This window comes from Corvus hawaiiensis, chromosome 15 (genome assembly GCF_020740725.1).
Source record: "Corvus hawaiiensis isolate bCorHaw1 chromosome 15, bCorHaw1.pri.cur, whole genome shotgun sequence".
Lineage (NCBI taxonomy): Eukaryota > Metazoa > Chordata > Aves > Passeriformes > Corvidae > Corvus > Corvus hawaiiensis.
In genome coordinates, this window is record NC_063227.1 from 18,305,830 (window position 1) to 18,326,301 (window position 20,472).

The window sequence follows — 20,472 nt, forward strand, 5'->3', positions numbered from 1 at the left end:
TTCAGCTCTCCAAAAGTTCTGCATATCCTTCTGCCCCGTTGTTTCCTTCATGTGTTTCAATACAGTGGAATTGGATTATTTGGCTTTCTTCTCTCTTCTTACCAAACCCTCGCAGTCTTTTCTGTCTCTCATGTTAGCAATGTGTTGGTAACATCAGATAATATGAGATACTGAGTTTTAGCACCTGTCTGGTTGCCAACATTCCAGTAATTTTCCATCAGCGTGTAGGATGACTTTTCCATGCCCCTGAGCTGAGGTTGATGTTGAGACAATGTCCTTGCTTAGCTTTATGGTGTCCCCCCTGCTTCCCCCATGACAGAAGTGCATATGGGAGCACTGTGCTTTGTCCAATGATTTCAAGGCTTTTCTAGAATGTGCATGATTGTTTTCTGTCCATTGTTCCCAGTAGTCTCTGTTAGTGTTAGAAACAGTTTCCCTTCTCTGAAAATATTTCTTTCCTGAAGAAGCAAGCAGTGGTGCTGCTTGCTAAAGTAAGTAAAGTAAAGTTGCTTCTTGCTAAAGAAGAGGAGTCTGAGAGACAGCTGTACCTTTATTCCTATTTAGTTGTGGTATCTTCATCTTGGACCGACCGAATGTGTCTGGATTGGGAGTTGGAACTCGACACTCCTTGTGGCTTCCTTCCAACTTGAAGTATGCTGTAATTCCTAGATTGGACCAACAAAGCATCACAGTCTGCTCACATTTCTTTCTTGCTTATTCCAGCACGGTTTGAGCAGTTGGCAGCAAGCACAGGTGGAGGTTGGCCTCTGATGTCTTTCTCAAAATAGATGTTTTGGGAGTGGAGAGCATGTTCTCAGGGGAAATGCCATGGGTTTAAGTTCGCATGTATTTCTGGGTGGATCATGCTATTGAGTGAGAGGTATTCCTTGTGGACCAATGCCCCTGAGCATGGAAGTTCTTGCTGTGTTGTTCTGGCAGAAGTTATCTGCCTGAAAGGAGAAGCAAGAGCTTGTCGTTTATCAAGCAGGTGGAATACGAGGCAGGAAGAATAGCACTGCATTGAAATACATGAAGAATTCATAGGAACGGTGGTTGCACTGTGCTTTTTCAGTGTTCATGGCAGATTGGTGTGCTGGGCTGTGATGCATCTGAGTTCCCAAGTGAGAGACTTTGATGGAGTGTTTGGGCTTATTGGAGCATGTTTGCACTGATGTCAAAGTTCTTAGGGATTGGTCTTCCTATTCCAAGGGAGGTGTATTCTTTTCTGGTGTAGTACAGCTGTTCTTTGCCATATTATTGCCTTCCTGTGTTATTTTCTGGTCCAGGAGGGGACTGGAGTCTGAGGAGTGTGGCTTTCTTCCTGATGGGGAGGGAAGGGGAGAGGAGGTGCAGGGACAGTCTATTTACTTCACTTTTTCTGGAGGAAATCAGGACAGTTGTTCCTTATCAGGAGGCATGTAAGGCCCCCAGGAGCACTCTTATCAAAGGGCAGGTCTCTGATAAACGAAGAGGGTGATGTAGACATTTAGAAATCATTTTGTTTAGAAAACATTTTGGTAAAGGGGAAAAGAAGTATGGACGCTGAAGAGAAGAGGAATCAAGGAGGGTGGTGTGAGGCATGAAAGAAAAAGGAAGAGAAAGAAAAGAAAGGTAAGTAAAGGAGGAGAGAAAGGAAGAGAAAGGAGAAGAAGGAATCCCTGCAAGTGAAAAATCAAGCAAGGAAGAATGAGGGGAAAAAGGAAAGAAGGAATGACGGAGGAGATTATAAGCATGCACCAACCTTTTCTCTACATGCTCTCTGGAGTCAAAGACCTCTGTATCCTTGGTATTGAGGAACCCTGTGCAAGCCTCAATGACAAGGGGTGAGGAATAGGAATAAGAGGTTTTGTGTAAGGGTGTGTCTGCACTTCATGGTAAGAATGATGTAGTCTTGTAGAAAATACGGTATTAAGAGAGATAGAGAATAGGCAAGGAGGGAAGAAGAGGCAGTGAGGGAAAGACAAGGAAAAGAGAAGAAAAAGGGGAAAGAAAATAAAACAATGAAAGAATGAAAAAGCAATGGAGAGAAAAAGAAAAAAGGAAAGATGGAACATTAAGGGAGTTTGTTAGCATACAGCAATCTCTGTACACAGAAACGTGGGAGGGGGTAGGAAAGAGAGAGAGGAAGAAAAAAAAAGAAGAAATCCATAAAGGAAGGAAGGTGACAAAGGGGAGAAATGAAGAGGGGGTATGTCAAGGAGATTACCAGGATACACTGACGTTGTCTCCTAATGCTGAGTGAAGTTGGTCTCTGGTGGCCTCTCCACTGTCCACTGTCCCATGCGAAGGAGATGATGCCCGGTAATTACAGCTCATGGCTCCAACATTGATTGCCTCGATCACGGCATCGGAGGTCACCGGCAACTTGGCAGCAGAGTTATAAAAGAGACGGATTGAAATAAAACGGAAAGGACAGTAAAAATTGACAGGGCAGGAAGAAAATAGAGAAAGAAGAGAAGAAGGAAGTAAAACAAGAAAGAACAAAGATATGGAGAGGACAAAAACAGTGTAAAAAGAAAGAAAAAGGTAAAAAAGAGAAATTAAAAGAAACGATTAAAATTACAGAACTGAAAGACAAAAGAAAGATAAAAGAAGACATGAAAAAAGTGGAATAAAGAAGAAAATGAATGTGAGGAAGCACGTTGCAATAATAAGGAGAGAGATACACAGAGAGAGAGAGGAAGAGAGAGGAGCAAGAGACGGCAGAGGAGATGGCCATGACGGAGCAGAGGCGCGGGCGCTGTGGCGGAGCGTGTGAGGCGGCGGAGCAGCGCACGGTGTCGCTGCAGGCTCAGGAACGGCGTCTCGGCGGCTCCGCCCCGGTGCGGCGGAGAGCCCGGCTGTGAGCGCGGGGGGGCGGCGCGGGCCGGGCAGCAGAGCCGGTGCGTCCGGGCGGCGGCGGGGAGCCGTGCGGGGCCCGTGCCGGGGCCGGCAGCCAGAGCGGCACAGGCGGCGGCGGCGGCGGCGGCGATGGGGGAGCGTTGTTGTGCGGTGGTGCGGGTGCTGGTGCTGCAGGCGGCCTGGGCGCTGTCGGGCGGGCAGGTGCGGTACTCGGTGCCGGAGGAAGCCAAGGCCGGCACGGTGGTGGGCCGTCTGGCGCAGGACCTGGGCCTGGAGGCGGGCGAGGCGGAGGCGCGGCGGCTGCGGCTGGTGGCGCAGGGCCGGCGGGCGAGCGTGGAGGTGAGCGGGGCGAGCGGCGCGCTGCTGGTGAGCTCGCGGCTCGACCGGGAGGAGCTGTGCGGCAAGAGCGCGCCGTGCGCGCTGCGGCTGGAGGTGCTGGTGGAGCGGCCGCTGCGCGTCTTCCATGTGCAGCTGGAGGTCACCGACATCAACGACAATGCCCCCATCTTCCCCGCCGCCCGGAAAAACCTCAGCATCGCGGAGTCATCTCTGCCGGGGTCTCGTTTCCCGCTGGAGGGCGCGTCGGATGCGGATATCGGAGCGAACGCGCAGCTCTCCTATGCACTCAGCCCCAGCGAGCACTTCTCCCTGGATTTGCAGCGGAGTCAGGAATACCGAGAATCCCTGTTTCTGGTACTCACCAAACATCTAGATCGCGAGACGATTCCCGTTCACCGGTTGGTGCTGACGGCGAGTGACGGGGGCCGGCCGTCTCTGACGGGCACCATGGAGCTGGTGATCTCGGTGCTGGATGCAAACGACAACGCACCTCAGTTCAACCAGTCAGTGTATAAAGTGCAGCTGCCGGAGAGCACGGACGAAGGGACGCTTGTGGCGCGGGTGAACGCCACGGATCCAGATTTGGGAAGCAATGGTGAATTGATGTTTAGTGCAAGCAATATTTTTCCTGAACAGGGATTAAAAGTTTTTCTTTTAAATGCGAAGACGGGCGAGATCCGTCTCACGGGACCCCTGGACTATGAAGACATCCGTTCATATGAGATACAAATAGAAGCGATAGATAAGGGTACGCCCCCGCTGTCGGGTCACTGCAAGGTGCTGGTGGAGGTGCTGGACGTGAACGACAACGCGCCGGAGGTGTGGGTGACGTCGCTGTCGGTGCCGGTGCCGGAGGACGCGTCGGTGGGGACGGTGGTGGCCCTGCTGAGCGTGTCGGACCGGGACTCGGGGGCGAACGGTCGCGTGCGGTGCTGGGTGTGGCCGGCGTCGCCGTTCGGTCTGGAGGCGACGTTCGCGGGCTCGTACTCGCTGGTGCTGCGCGAGGCGCTGGACCGGGAGCGGGTGTCGGAGTACGAGGTGGAGGTGCGTGCGGAGGACGGCGGGGCGCCGGCGCTGCGCGGCAGGCGCGGGCTGCGGGTGGCGGTGTCGGACGTGAACGACAACGCGCCGGCGTTCGCGCAGGCCGTGTACACGGTGCTGGCGCGGGAGAACAACGCGGCGGGCGCGGAGCTGGCGCGGCTGTGGGCGCGGGACCCGGACGAGGCGGGCAACGGGCGCGTGAGCTACTCGGTGTGGGAGGGCGGCGTGGGCGGCGGGTGGCGTCCGGCGTCGAGCTACGTGTCGGTGGACGCGGAGAGCGGGCGTCTGTGGGCGCTGCAGCCCTTGGACTACGAGGAGCTGCAGGTGCTGCAGTTCGAGGTGCGTGCGGTGGACGCGGGCGAGCCGCCGCTGTGCGGCAACGCCACGGTGCAGCTGTTCGTGCTGGACGAGAACGACAACGCGCCGGCGCTGCTGCCGCCTGCGGGCTCGGCGCCGGAGGCGGGCGGCGTGGCGGGCGAGGCGGCGGCGGCGGCGGCGGGCTCGGTGTCGGTGTCGGGCACGCTGTGGGCGTGGGCGGCGTGGGGGGCGCCGGCGGGGCAGGTGGTGGCGAAGATCCGCGCCGTGGACGCCGACTCGGGCTACAACGCGTGGCTGCGCTACGAGCTGTGGGAGCCGCGGGGCAAGGGCCCGTTCCGCGTGGGGCTCTACAGCGGCGAGGTGAGCACGGCGCGGGCGCTGGAGGAGGCGGACGGCCCTCGCCAGCGGCTGCTGATCGTGGTGCGCGACCACGGCGAGCCGGCGCGCTCGGCCACGGCCACGCTCAGCGTGTCGCTGGTGGAGGCCGCCGAGGCGGCGCTGGCCGCGGCCGCGGGATCGTCGTCGTCGTCGTCGCGGTCGGCGGCGGGCGCGGAGATGGGCGCTGGTGCGGCGAGTGCGGCGACGAACGTGTGGCTGGTGGTGGCCATCTGCGCGGTGTCGAGCCTGTTCCTGCTGGCCGTGGTGCTGTACGGGGCGTCGCGCTGGGCGCCGCGGGCGGCCGTGCTGTCGGGGCCCGGGCCCACGACGCTCGTGTGCGCCAGCGAAGTGGGCAGCTGGTCGTACTCGCAGCGCCACAGCCGGAGCCTGTGCGTGGCGGACGGCGCGGGCAAGAGCGACCTCATGGTTTTCAGCCCCAACTTCCCTCCGCCGCCGCCCGGCCCCGCGGCCAAGGACACGCAGCCGGAGCCCTCCGCTCTCCTGGACACGGTCAGTGGCACCGCCTTGCTCGCCTCTACTCTTTCTCTTTCCCTTTGTCCCTTCTCTCTCATTTCCTAACCTGGCTCTGCTATTAGCCGGGCTCCGCCTTCTCGGCCTGACGGCGATGGGTGCTTAAGTTAATTGTATTGGGTGTTAATTGCACCTTTGTATCTGCTGCCTCTTCCTTGCAGGGTAAGGGTAGTGCGGTAACCTCTTTGTGTAGACCCCTGAGATTTGCTGGTGTGGATGTGAATTGTTCCGCCCTAGAATGAAATCACTGCTGGTTGCCATGGGAGCTGTCCTGTGATGCCTGGAGGTTTCCGTTTTGGAGACAACGCTCCTGCTTGCTGGTTGTGTAGATTTTCCACACGAGCTTGCTGAAGCTGTGCAGGACAGGCTGTGACGGTGACAGTCCCCCAAGTGCTGTGTACCTCCTCATTGCCTTTGCTGACTGTGGTGGTATCACATGTGGTTTCTTCTGTGCCCTCATGTTCTGTCATGTGTCCTCTACAAGCGATGCGAGGCAAGGTGACCAATTGGACTTGTGTTCCCACGTCATTATTAAAACTGGGAAGGCATTGTGGTCTTTTCATGTTTTGTTTCGCGCCCAGTTTTTGTTAGCTGCAGTTGTTAACTTGCATTCCTGGCTGGAGAGGTGGCATGATGGACCCTGACCTTGTGTTGACATGTTTTTTCAATATTTACATTTGGAACACCTTTACAACTTCCTTGCAATTCCTCTTCTAAACAACAACGACAAAAAAAATTCTACTATCAATTTTTTCTACACAGTAGATATCTGTTGTATTGGTGTGTTCATCACCACGTTGCTTGGTCTCTCTCAGCAAGACATCAGTGTCCGTTGCCATGAGAGCAGTCCTGTATAGAAAATATTGGTGTCAGATCTGTAACACTGCCAGAGCTCAAGGTGCAGCTGCAGAGTCTGCCAGACCATGTATGTGATGCCACCTGTGTGTGTTTTACAGTGCTCTCATTGGTGGGAAGGGTAAGCAGAAGTCAAACTGATTCCTGAGGTAGGGGAAGCAAATTATGCCTTGTCACAGAGGTGAATGTGGCAGTGACACTGAGTAGGGTCTGACTATGTCCTGATGTGAATGGTGACCTTGAGCACTGGGAGGACTTGTCTGAGGGAACCTGGAATAATTTTTAAGAGAATGGGTCATGTTGTAAGAGGAGAGGAATGGAAATGATGTCCTTTTCTGGAGAATAACTGTTTCAGACTGGGGAATGGAGGATACTTAGAGGAAAGCAGGAGCCAGGATGGGCACAGAGTGTTTCTGCCCAGGATCCTTTCCCAAGTTCCAAGGGTGTGAAGTTGGAGGCCTTCTGGATCTTGAGATAATATGTGCTATTGAAATGGCCACAGAGTCCTTTGAGGTTATGAATATCTCCCATCAGAGACAGTTCCTTGTGCTGCCGCTGGCCTGACATGTGGAATGTGCTGGATAAGAGTTGGTAACATTCAGACTCCTGAAGGTTTTTGCTGCTGCTGCTGCTTTGGGAGTGTTGTTGTGGGAGGGTAGCACTTCAAACTGCTTTCCATGTGTATTGTAGGGCGTTTATACCAGCTCCCACAGCTCTTGCCATGGTGGGTCTGTGCTCCTCTTCAGACACGATTTTCATGGCAGTTGAGGGGGTGGGTGTAATCTTGTTGAGCTTTTCTTCCCCTTCCTGTGCTCTTGCAGAGTCAGTGTGGGAAGAGATGGTGTGTGCTGTTATCACACACGGCTCATTCTGGTGTCTGGATTGTACACACCAAACATCCTCATCTACAGAGCAGCCCAGCCCTGGGTTCTCTTGCAGAAATTCTCCCACCCAGTTGGCATTTTGAGTGCACTTGTGCTTCATCTTTTGCTGTGAGCTCTTGAAGGAGAAGATCTGTGGGGGCTGGGATGAGAACTGTTCATGACTCTAATCACAAAACCTTTAAGAACTCGATTTGTATTTGAAATTGCTGAAAAGACACAAAGCATCCTGGCACGTGGGAAGAGTCCAAGAGTCACAGAATGGATTTGCAGCACTCTACATCATATTCTCTGTGCCAGGCATGGGGGAAGGGGAGGATTTGAGTACATCATTGGGGAGGAAATGGAGAATGTCTGCTTAATAGTGGAGATCCCAGTTCCCAGGGTGTAAGACAGATGATTACAGTGGAATATCGCGAGGAGGGTCCCACCACACAGTGCTGCTCTCCTGGGATCCTCTCAGGACACCCAGAGGTTCTGCATATCTTAGGGCAGTGTTGTTCTTTCTGGTATTGCTGCTTGTGGAGACATCTGCCCTGCGTGCCTTTAATTACTTGGGTTTGATGTGGAATGTTGTTGGTCAAAGAGAAGCTTTTGAAATTTGGATCATGCTGCCGTGCCTTCTCTGAGCGTTTCCTTGATTACCTTTGCTCTTAGTCTTGCTAGAGAGGGGAAGGATTGGTCTTGTATTCAAGATGTTGCCTTAACTTGCATTTCAATAAAGTGGAATGGAACATTTTGTTTTCCTTTTCTCCTCTCTAATCAGACCTGCCCAACCTTTTAATTTTTTGCGTAGGCTTTTTATTGTTTGGCTTTTTTTCCTTTTATAGTGGCTATGTTTTGGTAACTGTGTATGAAACGCAGACTGCTGAATTTTGGCAGCTGTCAGGTGTCAGATGCTGAGTGGTTTTCCATCAGCAGGGAACGGCTTTTTCTGCGTGAGCTAAGTTTAATTTTGAGAGAATTGTCTGCAGTTCAGAAGTCAGCTTCCAGCCACCATTCTGATAGAAATACATTATGGGCACTGCATTCTGTTCAGTTTTTGCAAAACTTGAGTAATTTTTTTTATGTCCAGCTTCCCCAGAAATACTGATAATGTTAAGGGCAAATATCCCTTTAAACCAATTTCCCTCCCTGAGGATGTTTCTTTTCTGAAGAAGGAACCAGTCATGCCACAGGTAAGTGACTCACCTGAAGTGGATGTGTCTGAGACAGGTGTTCTTCAGCTCCTCTTCAGTTGTGCCATCTTCATGTTGAGTCGTCAGAATGTTGACCCTATGGGACAAACAAAGCATCATTGTCTGCTTTCGTAGTTTCCCTGCAGCTTCCAGGCACAGGTGGGTGGGTGGCAGCCACTGGGAATGGAGGAGGGACCGCACTCCACCTCAGGGAGTGGCTGTGTTGGGAATCATGGGGATGTTCTTAGTGCCAATGCCGTGGTGTTACCTCGGTGCATTTTGTTTGACTGTGTGACAGGGGCATCCTGCGAATGGTTGGGAGTTTTTCTGTGGGGAGCAATGCTCGGAGATACTGAGGTTCTGGGTGTGTTGTTGTGGCAGTGCATTCGTGCCTTAATGGGAAGGCATAAACCTGACAGGTAGAAAACGAGTCAGGAAGCATCGAGTTACATGAAGAGTGCTCAGGACCAGTGGTTGCCCAATGCTTTTTAAAGTTCTTATGGAGCATTGTCGTGCTGGGCTGTGATAGCTTTGAGTTCCTGAAGGAGAAACTCCCCTGAGTTGTTTGGACTCTTTCAGGCTTGCCTGCACAGATGTCTCAGTAGCTGTGGCTTCAGCTTTTGTGTCAGAGAGTGGTGGAACCTGTTCTGATACACAGGAGCTGTTCTTTGGCGTGTGATTGCCTTGCTGTGTTATTGCTGCATCCTTGAGAGTACTGGAGGCTGAAAAGTGTGGCCTTTATCCTGGAAAATGGGGAAGTTGTGAGTGCATGGACAGAAGGAAAGCAGGAAGATTTTTACTTCTCTGAAGAGATGGAAGGCAGAAGGGAAGAGGAAGGAGAGCCTTTGCCAAAGAATATGTCCCTACACCAAGTCGAGAATGTCATAGACATGGTTAAGATTACTCCCTTCTTGGTAAGGGGAAAATGAAGAGAGGATGGAAATGGAAGAAAATTGGAAGCAAGCAAGAAAGGAGTAGATAGAGAGCAAGGGAGAAACTGTAATTGAGTTTACTGGCATGTCACCGACACTTCTACTCTACACAAAAAGGGAGGAAGTGGATAAAGGAGGAAAAAAAGGAAAGGAAGAAGAGAAAGAAAACCAGAAAGAAGATGCTAGGAAGGAATAACAAAAGGTGATGATTAAGAATGGAAAATTACAAAGAGAAGAAATATGAAAATAGGATTACGCACCGACGTTGCCCCTAACTCCCGACCGGAGCTGGTTCCCACCAGCCTCTGCCTCGATTAGAATCCAGTGCGCCGGCGTTGATGCCACGTAATTAGAGTTGGTGGATCCGAATTCTTTTGTTTACTGCGCGGAGCCGGAGGCGACTGGCGAGATACCAGAAGGGATACAGAAGAGAGCCGTGAAAAAAAGCCCAAAGGATAAAATAAAAAAGGAGCACTTTTGGAAGAGACGGCAGAGGAGATGGCCATGACGGAGCGGAGGCGCGGGCGCTGTGGCGGAGCGTGTGAGGCGGCGGAGCAGCGCACGGTGTCGCTGCAGGCTCAGGAACGGCGTCTCGGCGGCTCCGCCCCGGTGCGGCGGAGAGCCCGGCTGTGAGCGCGGGGGGGCGGCGCGGGCCGGGCAGCAGAGCCGGTGCGTCCGGGCGGCGGCGGGGAGCCGTGCGGGGCCCGTGCCGGGGCCGGCAGCCAGAGCGGCACAGGCGGCGGCGGCGGCGGCGGCGATGGGGGAGCGTTGTTGTGCGGTGGTGCGGGTGCTGGTGCTGCAGGCGGCCTGGGCGCTGTCGGGCGGGCAGGTGCGGTACTCGGTGCCGGAGGAAGCCAAGGCCGGCACGGTGGTGGGCCGTCTGGCGCAGGACCTGGGCCTGGAGGCGGGCGAGGCGGAGGCGCGGCGGCTGCGGCTGGTGGCGCAGGGCCGGCGGGCGAGCGTGGAGGTGAGCGGGGCGAGCGGCGCGCTGCTGGTGAGCTCGCGGCTCGACCGGGAGGAGCTGTGCGGCAAGAGCGCGCCGTGCGCGCTGCGGCTGGAGGTGCTGGTGGAGCGGCCGCTGCGCGTCTTCCATGTGCAGCTGGAGGTCACCGACATCAACGACAATGCCCCCATCTTCCCCGCCGCCCGGAAAAACCTCAGCATCGCGGAGTCATCTCTGCCGGGGTCTCGTTTCCCGCTGGAGGGCGCGTCGGATGCGGATATCGGAGCGAACGCGCAGCTCTCCTACACACTCAGCCCCAGCGAGTATTTTAGAATAGAGGAAGAAAACAGTAACTCTCGCAGTAAATCCTTGTTTCTGGTACTCACGAAACCTTTGGACCGCGAGACGATTCCCGTTCACCGGTTGATGCTGACGGCAAGTGATGGGGGCCGGCCATCTCTGACGGGCACGATGGAGCTGGTGATCTTGGTGCTGGACGTGAACGACAACGCACCCCAGTTCAACCAGTCAGTGTACAACGTACGTTTGCCCGAGGATGCATTACAGATGACACTTGTAGCGCGTGTGAACGCCACAGACCCGGACTTAGGAATATATGGGGAAATGATTTATGAAATTGATTCTGTTGTTCCACCGTCGGCCACAGATTTATTCAGCATCGATGCAAATACTGGGGAGATCAGACTAATGGGCCCCCTGGACTTCGAGACAGTTACTTTATATGACCTACACATTAAGGTGACTGATAAGGGGACGCCTCCACTGCCGGGTCACTGCAAGGTGGTGCTGGATGTGCTGGACGTGAACGACAACGCGCCGGAGGTGTGGGTGACGTCGCTGTCGGTGCCGGTGCCGGAGGACGCGTCGGTGGGGACGGTGGTGGCCCTGCTGAGCGTGTCGGACCGGGACTCGGGGGCGAACGGTCGCGTGCGGTGCTGGGTGTGGCCGGCGTCGCCGTTCGGTCTGGAGGCGACGTTCGCGGGCTCGTACTCGCTGGTGCTGCGCGAGGCGCTGGACCGGGAGCGGGTGTCGGAGTACGAGGTGGAGGTGCGTGCGGAGGACGGCGGGGCGCCGGCGCTGCGCGGCAGGCGCGGGCTGCGGGTGGCGGTGTCGGACGTGAACGACAACGCGCCGGCGTTCGCGCAGGCCGTGTACACGGTGCTGGCGCGGGAGAACAACGCGGCGGGCGCGGAGCTGGCGCGGCTGTGGGCGCGGGACCCGGACGAGGCGGGCAACGGGCGCGTGAGCTACTCGGTGTGGGAGGGCGGCGTGGGCGGCGGGTGGCGTCCGGCGTCGAGCTACGTGTCGGTGGACGCGGAGAGCGGGCGTCTGTGGGCGCTGCAGCCCTTGGACTACGAGGAGCTGCAGGTGCTGCAGTTCGAGGTGCGTGCGGTGGACGCGGGCGAGCCGCCGCTGTGCGGCAACGCCACGGTGCAGCTGTTCGTGCTGGACGAGAACGACAACGCGCCGGCGCTGCTGCCGCCTGCGGGCTCGGCGCCGGAGGCGGGCGGCGTGGCGGGCGTGGCGGGCGAGGCGGCGGCGGCGGCGGGCTCGGTGTCGGGCACGCTGTGGGCGTGGGCGGCGTGGGGGGCGCCGGCGGGGCAGGTGGTGGCGAAGATCCGCGCCGTGGACGCCGACTCGGGCTACAACGCGTGGCTGCGCTACGAGCTGTGGGAGCCGCGGGGCAAGGGCCCGTTCCGCGTGGGGCTCTACAGCGGCGAGGTGAGCACGGCGCGGGCGCTGGAGGAGGCGGACGGCCCTCGCCAGCGGCTGCTGATCGTGGTGCGCGACCACGGCGAGCCGGCGCGCTCGGCCACGGCCACGCTCAGCGTGTCGCTGGTGGAGGCCGCCGAGGCGGCGCTGGCCGCGGCCGCGGGATCGTCGTCGTCGTCGTCGCGGTCGGCGGCGGGCGCGGAGATGGGCGCTGGTGCGGCGAGTGCGGCGACGAACGTGTGGCTGGTGGTGGCCATCTGCGCGGTGTCGAGCCTGTTCCTGCTGGCCGTGGTGCTGTACGGGGCGTCGCGCTGGGCGCCGCGGGCGGCCGTGCTGTCGGGGCCCGGGCCCACGACGCTCGTGTGCGCCAGCGAAGTGGGCAGCTGGTCGTACTCGCAGCGCCACAGCCGGAGCCTGTGCGTGGCGGACGGCGCGGGCAAGAGCGACCTCATGGTTTTCAGCCCCAACTTCCCTCCGCCGCCGCCCGGCCCCGCGGCCAAGGACACGCAGCCGGAGCCCTCCGCTCTCCTGGACACGGTCAGTGGCGTTCCCTTGCTCTCCTTTGCCCGTTCACTGACGCCTCTTCCCCTCTCTGCCCCTTCTCTCTCGCCCCCCTTACAGCTGCTGTTTGGAGCCGGGCTCCGCCCCCGCGGCCACGGGTCGATCGATGCATGACGAGTTCTTAAGGATGTGAACCGTACCTCTGCCTCTGCCGCCGGAGCCACTCGGCTCTTGCTCGTGTACTGAGGTGGTGAAGGTGGTAGAATGGAAATAAATCAATTAGGGCACTCCGCGGCTGCTATTATCCGTAGGTGTGGTTTTCTGTTGTAGGTGTGGTTTTCTGTTGTAGGTGTGAATTTTCCCTTAGAGTGAAGTCATTGTGCATTGCGATTAGAGGTGCCCTGATGTGTCAGCTTTGCAGAACATGCACATGCTCTCTGATGGGTAGCATTTTCACTGGACCTTATTTCATGAGTGCAAAGACATGCCGGCTGTGGTGTTCACAGTTGCCAGGCCTTTTTTGGACAGTCTTGTGTTTAGATTTTTCCCAACAAAAATTGACTTCCTCCTCTTTGATTCTGCTCTCTAACAATGTTACACAAGGTTGGGACTTCAGCGTTTTGCAGTCCATGGAAGGATAAGCTGCCACATTTGGTTCTAACGCTAGAGACATTATGAAACGGGAAGATGTGATGTGCCTTTCCTATGATCTATTCCCAAGAATCTCTGCTTAGAATTATTATGTGTTCCAAGTGAGGAGTTTTCTCCAAGGGTAAGTGTTAGAAAGTGGAATTTTCTTTTCCTTGCTCCGCTGTTCCCTGGGTTGTGAATGCGCTTTCCTGGCCAGAAAAGTAGTATGAAATAGGGTGTAGTCTTTTGATGTTGTATCAAAATTTATATCGGCAGCAATATCACTTCAAACACCGTGGAAATAATCTTTTATAAAAAGAAAGTAAACAAACAATCCAGAAAATAACCCCTACCAACAAAACCCTAACCAATTTCTCCTACACACTCAATATAATCCATTATGGTGTTGTGCTTGTCAGCGTTTTGGTTCTTATCTCAGTGCTTGTAATGAGGTGGTGAGTGCAATGTTTGTCCACTCGACTTCCTCTGCTTGTGCACTTGAAGCTGGTAGAGATGGTGTGTCCTGTTGTCACACATGGCTTGTACTGATGTGTGCAGGTACAGGGCGAGCCCTGCAGAGCGTCCCAGCTCAAGATTTCTGCAGTACAAACTCTCTGTGTTGAACTTGTTTGAGCGCTTGTGCTATGATATTTGGTGTGGTTATCTTGAAGAACAAAATCCATGTATGCTGATTCCAATCCTGTTCTGATCACAGAATCTCTAAGAGCTGTAATACGCAGCTCTGTGCTATTTCCATGTGAGATTGCTAAAATGGAGCAAAGTGTTCATGGTGAGGTTCATGCAGGTGGGAAGAGCCTGCTGAAGGCTGTGTAGTTTGAAGAATTTTGTATGTCCTTTGTGGTGATCATGAGGGAAGGTGAAGAGGTGCCAAGGCCTAGATCCTATGCAAAGTGAGATTTACAGATGGGACATATTGCTGGAGTTGAGAAATGTTTGATATTTTGGCAGTGATTCTTCGAATGGCAACAAGTAGGGCCTGGACCTGTATGATGGGGAGGGGGAATTTGAGTGGGGAAGAGCGTTGCCTCAGGGGAATGGAGGCGCAGAGTAGAACACAGTCTGTGTCATTGTGGATGAAATGGAGAATGTTTGCTTAGCTGTGAAAGTCTCGTTTACCCATGGCACAGGATAGAGGATGCCAGTGGAAAACATTGAGGAAAAGCCCAGCACACAGGGCTGCTCTTCTGGGATCTTCTCAGGACTCCAGCAGTTCTGCATATCCTCGTGCTCTGTTCTCTGTGGTGTTACTGCCTGTAAAGTTACCTGCAATACCTGCCTTTAATTGCTTGTCTTTGTTGTGGAATGTCGTTGTAATACCATGAAGATTTTTGCCTTTTCTTTTATACCCCTGTTATACCTTTTTACAGCTTCTGTATTCCTAGTGCTTTTTTCCTACGTTCTTGGACTTGTTTGTCAAACTAAGAGACTCAACATTTTAGAAGCTTCGTAGCCAGGGATCAGTGTGTCCCAGACCCCAAGGTCCTCTCCAGAACACATTCTGTAAACCAAGATAGAGCCATCCAGGGGAAGGTTCCTTGGGGAGGGGGGCTCACTTGAGCCTCTCATTGGAGAATCTTTGATAGATCTGCTAATTAGTAAAACCTATAATGTTATACCCAATGTTGGGGGGGGGACAGAGATAGACTCGGCGGGGTGCATCTCAATGCATATGACCTGGACGTGTACACCTAAGGATCCTTAAAATAAATACCAAGGTAAAATCCCTTTTCCCCTTCTAACCGTGTATGGCTCTTGATTTTAAGACCAGGCAAAGGCATCAGTTGGACAAACAAAAGCTTTTTGAAATTTGTGTAATTGTGTCAGCTTTCTCAGAACGTTGCCCGAATAATTTCTCTGATCTTGGTGTTGCTAGGGAGGGGAAGAAACTGTGTCCATATTCGAGATATTATCAGACCTGGCATTTCAGTACAGTGGGATGGGTTCCTCTGTTTTCTTCTCTTGTCTGAGAGAGAACACTCACCCTTTTTTCTTCTCTCACATTGGTATAGTGTTGGCAACAGTGGATGAGATGCAGATGGTGAAATATTGGCAGCTGCCAGGTGGCAGGTGTTTAGACAGTAATCCATTGGACTTGGGAAAATTTTTCCACTCTGTCGAGCTGAGGCTGCTGTTGAGAGAATATCACTAACTTTCAGGTGTCCTTCCTGCTTCACCTGTGACAGAAGTGCAAAAGGAAGTACTACTCACTTTCCCTGTTTTTCAAAGCTCTTGATGAATGTGAGTATTTTTTTTCTGTCCAGCATGCGACAAAACTGCTCATACCATTAGGGGACCATGTCCCTTAAAACCCATTCTCCTGTTCTGCAAATGTTTCTTTTTCTGAAGATGACACCAGTGATGCTACAGGTAAGTCGCCTGTACCTGAAGAGGCTGTGTGTGAGAGACAGGTGTACTTTGGTGCCTGTTCAGCCGTGGTATCTTCATGTTGGATCGACTGAATGTTGCCTGGATTGAAATGTCTGTAGGTTTGGAGCACCACTGCCTGCTCTCATTCCTTTCCTGTTGCTTCCTGGCACAGGGTGAGCACGTGGAAGCAAGGACAGATGGAGAAATTACCTTAATGGCTTTCTTGGATTAGATGTGTTTGGCATGCAGCAGATGTTCTCAGTGGCAAGGCCGTGATGTTCCCCTGGTGGCTTTTTGATGGCTAGGGAGGTAGAACATGAGTCATGAAAAATAACCCTTGGTTATACTGGAAGAATATACCATCAAGGTATATGAGAAATGCTCGGGTGCCGTGGTTGCCTAGGGTTTTTGCAGCATTCTTGGAGGACTGGTGTGCTGGGCTGCGATGGCTTTGAATTCCCGAATGAGAAACTCACTTGGGTTGTTTGCAATCTTCGGTGTACTTTTTAATTAGATATCTCGGTAGCTGGGGTTTGAGATTCTGTTCCAGATGGTAGAACCATGACAGAGAAAAAGAAAAAAAAATGGAGGAATCAAGGCAAACAAGAGGAATAGAGCCTTTCGAAAAGGCATTTACATCCTTCATTGCAAGCATGCTGTAGACATTTGGAAAGTATTTTGAGACAGGTAGAAAATAAGAATAGAGAGACCAGGATGGGAATGGAAAAGGACATGAAGAAAATAGGGCAGGAAAGAGAAGATAAAGTGAAGGAGAACAAGGAAAGATAAAAGGAAGGAAAAAAAGAAAAGGGAAGAGGTAAAGTGTATAAAGAGTATAGCATAAGGAAACGTAGAACAAATTAGGAAGAAAAGAAGGATTCCACGCAAGTCCGAAGAAAGAAATAAAGAACAGTAGAGATTATAAAAGACCTGACCAGCATGCACCGAGTTTGTCTCTAGACACTGAACGGAGCTGGTCCCCAAAAGCCTCCCCCTTTGGTGAGAGCAGCGCGCTCTGGAGCTGAAGCCCCGTAATTATCGCTGATGACTCCGAATTTTATGGTCTCAGAAGGAGCACCGGAGGCGACTGGAGAGCTGCCAGCAGGGGTAAAGAAGGGAGAAGGATGGAAGAAGAAGGCAAAGGTAAGAATGAAAACGGAAGGGGAGGAAAGAAGACAGAGAAGAAAGAAGGAAAGAGGCAGAAAAGAGGAGGGGAAATAAAAATTATTCAATAGAGAAAATTGAAGGGAAAAAATATGGAAAGAAATGCAGACGAGAAAGAGGAAGGAAGAAAGAAATGTTTACAAGGAAACAGTAGGCGACAAAGAAAAAGAAGTAAAAGAAAAAGGAAGTACCGTAAGACGAAAAAGCCGAGGAGATGGCCATGACGGAGCGGAGGCGCGGGCGCTGTGGCGGAGCGTGTGAGGCGGCGGAGCAGCGCACGGTGTCGCTGCAGGCTCAGGAACGGCGTCTCGGCGGCTCCGCCCCGGTGCGGCGGAGAGCCCGGCTGTGAGCGCGGGGGGGCGGCGCGGGCCGGGCAGCAGAGCCGGTGCGTCCGGGCGGCGGCGGGGAGCCGTGCGGGGCCCGTGCCGGGGCCGGCAGCCAGAGCGGCACAGGCGGCGGCGGCGGCGGCGGCGATGGGGGAGCGTTGTTGTGCGGTGGTGCGGGTGCTGGTGCTGCAGGCGGCCTGGGCGCTGTCGGGCGGGCAGGTGCGGTACTCGGTGCCGGAGGAAGCCAAGGCCGGCACGGTGGTGGGCCGTCTGGCGCAGGACCTGGGCCTGGAGGCGGGCGAGGCGGAGGCGCGGCGGCTGCGGCTGGTGGCGCAGGGCCGGCGGGCGAGCGTGGAGGTGAGCGGGGCGAGCGGCGCGCTGCTGGTGAGCTCGCGGCTCGACCGGGAGGAGCTGTGCGGCAAGAGCGCGCCGTGCGCGCTGCGGCTGGAGGTGCTGGTGGAGCGGCCGCTGCGCGTCTTCCATGTGCAGCTGGAGGTCACCGACATCAACGACAATGCCCCCATCTTCCCCGCCGCCCGGAAAAACCTCAGCATCGCGGAGTCATCTCTGCCGGCGTCTCGTTTCCCGCTGGAGGGCGCGTCGGATGCGGATATCGGAGCGAACGCGCAGCTCTCCTATACACTCAGCCCCAGCGAGCACTTCTCTCTGGATTTACAAAAATCGAGTGAGCGAAATCTTGTACCCGATCTTGTTTTAACGAAATCTCTAGACCGCGAGACGATTCCCGTTCACCGGTTGTTGCTGACGGCGAGTGACGGGGGCCGACCGTCTCTGACGGGCACCATGGAGCTGGTGATCTCAGTTTTGGACGCCAACGACAATGCGCCCCAGTTCAACCAGTCAGTGTATAAAGTGAAGCTACCGGAGAGTGCTGAGGTGGGGACGTTTGTGGCGCGTGTGAACGCCACGGATGCGGACGAAGGAATCAATAGCGAAGTGACATTTACTGCAACCAGCTTCATTCCCCCGAGTGGAAGAGATGTGATTTCCGTCAATCCGAATACCGGGGAAATTCACCTCACAGCAGCCCTGGACTTCGAAGAAGTCAGTATATTTGATTTTCGTATTGAAGCAAGAGATAAAGGGACACCTCCACTATCCGGTCACTGCAGCGTGGAACTGGAGGTGCTGGATGTGAACGACAACGCGCCGGAGGTGTGGGTGACGTCGCTGTCGGTGCCGGTGCCGGAGGACGCGTCGGTGGGGACGGTGGTGGCCCTGCTGAGCGTGTCGGACCGGGACTCGGGGGCGAACGGTCGCGTGCGGTGCTGGGTGTGGCCGGCGTCGCCGTTCGGTCTGGAGGCGACGTTCGCGGGCTCGTACTCGCTGGTGCTGCGCGAGGCGCTGGACCGGGAGCGGGTGTCGGAGTACGAGGTGGAGGTGCGTGCGGAGGACGGCGGGGCGCCGGCGCTGCGCGGCAGGCGCGGGCTGCGGGTGGCGGTGTCGGACGTGAACGACAACGCGCCGGCGTTCGCGCAGGCCGTGTACACGGTGCTGGCGCGGGAGAACAACGCGGCGGGCGCGGAGCTGGCGCGGCTGTGGGCGCGGGACCCGGACGAGGCGGGCAACGGGCGCGTGAGCTACTCGGTGTGGGAGGGCGGCGTGGGCGGCGGGTGGCGTCCGGCGTCGAGCTACGTGTCGGTGGACGCGGAGAGCGGGCGTCTGTGGGCGCTGCAGCCCTTGGACTACGAGGAGCTGCAGGTGCTGCAGTTCGAGGTGCGTGCGGTGGACGCGGGCGAGCCGCCGCTGTGCGGCAACGCCACGGTGCAGCTGTTCGTGCTGGACGAGAACGACAACGCGCCGGCGCTGCTGCCGCCTGCGGGCTCGGCGCCGGAGGCGGGCGGCGTGGCGGGCGAGGCGGCGGCGGCGGCGGCGGGCTCGGTGTCGGTGTCGGGCACGCTGTGGGCGTGGGCGGCGTGGGGGGCGCCGGCGGGGCAGGTGGTGGCGAAGATCCGCGCCGTGGACGCCGACTCGGGCTACAACGCGTGGCTGCGCTACGAGCTGTGGGAGCCGCGGGGCAAGGGCCCGTTCCGCGTGGGGCTCTACAGCGGCGAGGTGAGCACGGCGCGGGCGCTGGAGGAGGCGGACGGCCCTCGCCAGCGGCTGCTGATCGTGGTGCGCGACCACGGCGAGCCGGCGCGCTCGGCCACGGCCACGCTCAGCGTGTCGCTGGTGGAGGCCGCCGAGGCGGCGCTGGCCGCGGCCGCGGGATCGTCGTCGTCGTCGTCGCGGTCGGCGGCGGGCGCGGAGATGGGCGCTGGTGCGGCGAGTGCGGCGACGAACGTGTGGCTGGTGGTGGCCATCTGCGCGGTGTCGAGCCTGTTCCTGCTGGCCGTGGTGCTGTACGGGGCGTCGCGCTGGGCGCCGCGGGCGGCCGTGCTGTCGGGGCCCGGGCCCACGACGCTCGTGTGCGCCAGCGAAGTGGGCAGCTGGTCGTACTCGCAGCGCCACAGCCGGAGCCTGTGCGTGGCGGACGGCGCGGGCAAGAGCGACCTCATGGTTTTCAGCCCCAACTTCCCTCCGCCGCCGCCCGGCCCCGCGGCCAAGGACACGCAGCCGGAGCCCTCCGCTCTCCTGGACACGGTCAGTGGCACCGCCTTGCTCGCCTCTACTCTTTCTCTTTCCCTTTGTCCCTTCTCTCTCATTTCCTAACCTGGCTCTGCTATTAGCCGGGCTCCGCCTTCTCGGCCTGACGGCGATGGGTGCTTAAGTTAATTGTATTGGGTGTTAATTGCACCTTTGTATCTGCTGCCTCTTCCTTGCAGGGTAAGGGTAGTGCGGTAACCTCTTTGTGTAGACCCCTGAGATTTGCTGGTGTGGATGTGAATTGTTCCGCCCTAGAATGAAATCACTGCTGGTTGCCATGGGAGCTGTCCTGTGATGCCTGGAGGTTTCCGTTTTGGAGACAACGCTCCTGCTTGCTGGTTGTGTAGATTTTCCACACGAGCTTGCTGAAGCTGTGCAGGACAGGCTGTGACGGTGACAGTCCCCCAAGTGCTGTGTACCTCCTCATTGCCTTTGCTGACTGTGGTGGTATCACATGTGGTTTCTTCTGTGCCCTCATGTTCTGTCATGTGTCCTCTACAAGCGATGCGAGGCAAGGTGACCAATTGGACTTGTGTTCCCACGTCATTATTAAAACTGGGAAGGCATTGTGGTCTTTTCATGTTTTGTTTCGCGCCCAGTTTTTGTTAGCTGCAGTTGTTAACTTGCATTCCTGGCTGGAGAGGTGGCATGATGGACCCTGACCTTGTGTTGACATGTTTTTTCAATATTTACATTTGGAACACCTTTACAACTTCCTTGCAATTCCTCTTCTAAACAACAACGACAAAAAAAATTCTACTATCAATTTTTTCTACACAGTAGATATCTGTTGTATTGGTGTGTTCATCACCACGTTGCTTGGTCTCTCTCAGCAAGACATCAGTGTCCGTTGCCATGAGAGCAGTCCTGTATAGAAAATATTGG

The 20,472-nt window shown here is 55.6% G+C and overlaps 3 protein-coding genes across 3 annotated transcripts; all 3 read left to right on the forward strand.

The window, feature by feature from the left end:
- The first annotated feature begins 2,563 nt into the window (after nucleotides 1-2,563).
- Nucleotides 2,564-6,066, forward strand: LOC125333783 (protocadherin alpha-13-like). The gene has a single exon (XM_048320007.1). The coding sequence runs from the start codon at nucleotides 2,971-2,973 to the stop codon at nucleotides 5,494-5,496; it is 2,526 nt and encodes an 841-aa protein (XP_048175964.1). The 5' UTR covers nucleotides 2,564-2,970; the 3' UTR covers nucleotides 5,497-6,066.
- A 3,629-nt stretch (nucleotides 6,067-9,695) lies between these two features.
- Nucleotides 9,696-14,501, forward strand: LOC125333929 (protocadherin alpha-6-like). Its single transcript, XM_048320244.1, has one exon. The coding sequence runs from the start codon at nucleotides 10,052-10,054 to the stop codon at nucleotides 12,644-12,646; it is 2,595 nt and encodes an 864-aa protein (XP_048176201.1). The 5' UTR covers nucleotides 9,696-10,051; the 3' UTR covers nucleotides 12,647-14,501.
- A 2,286-nt stretch (nucleotides 14,502-16,787) lies between these two features.
- On the forward strand, nucleotides 16,788-20,223 carry LOC125333595 (protocadherin alpha-6-like). Its single transcript, XM_048319578.1, has one exon. It carries the CDS (start codon nucleotides 17,128-17,130, stop codon nucleotides 19,651-19,653), a length of 2,526 nt encoding a protein of 841 aa, XP_048175535.1. The 5' UTR covers nucleotides 16,788-17,127; the 3' UTR covers nucleotides 19,654-20,223.
- Nucleotides 20,224-20,472: the final 249 nt, after the last annotated feature.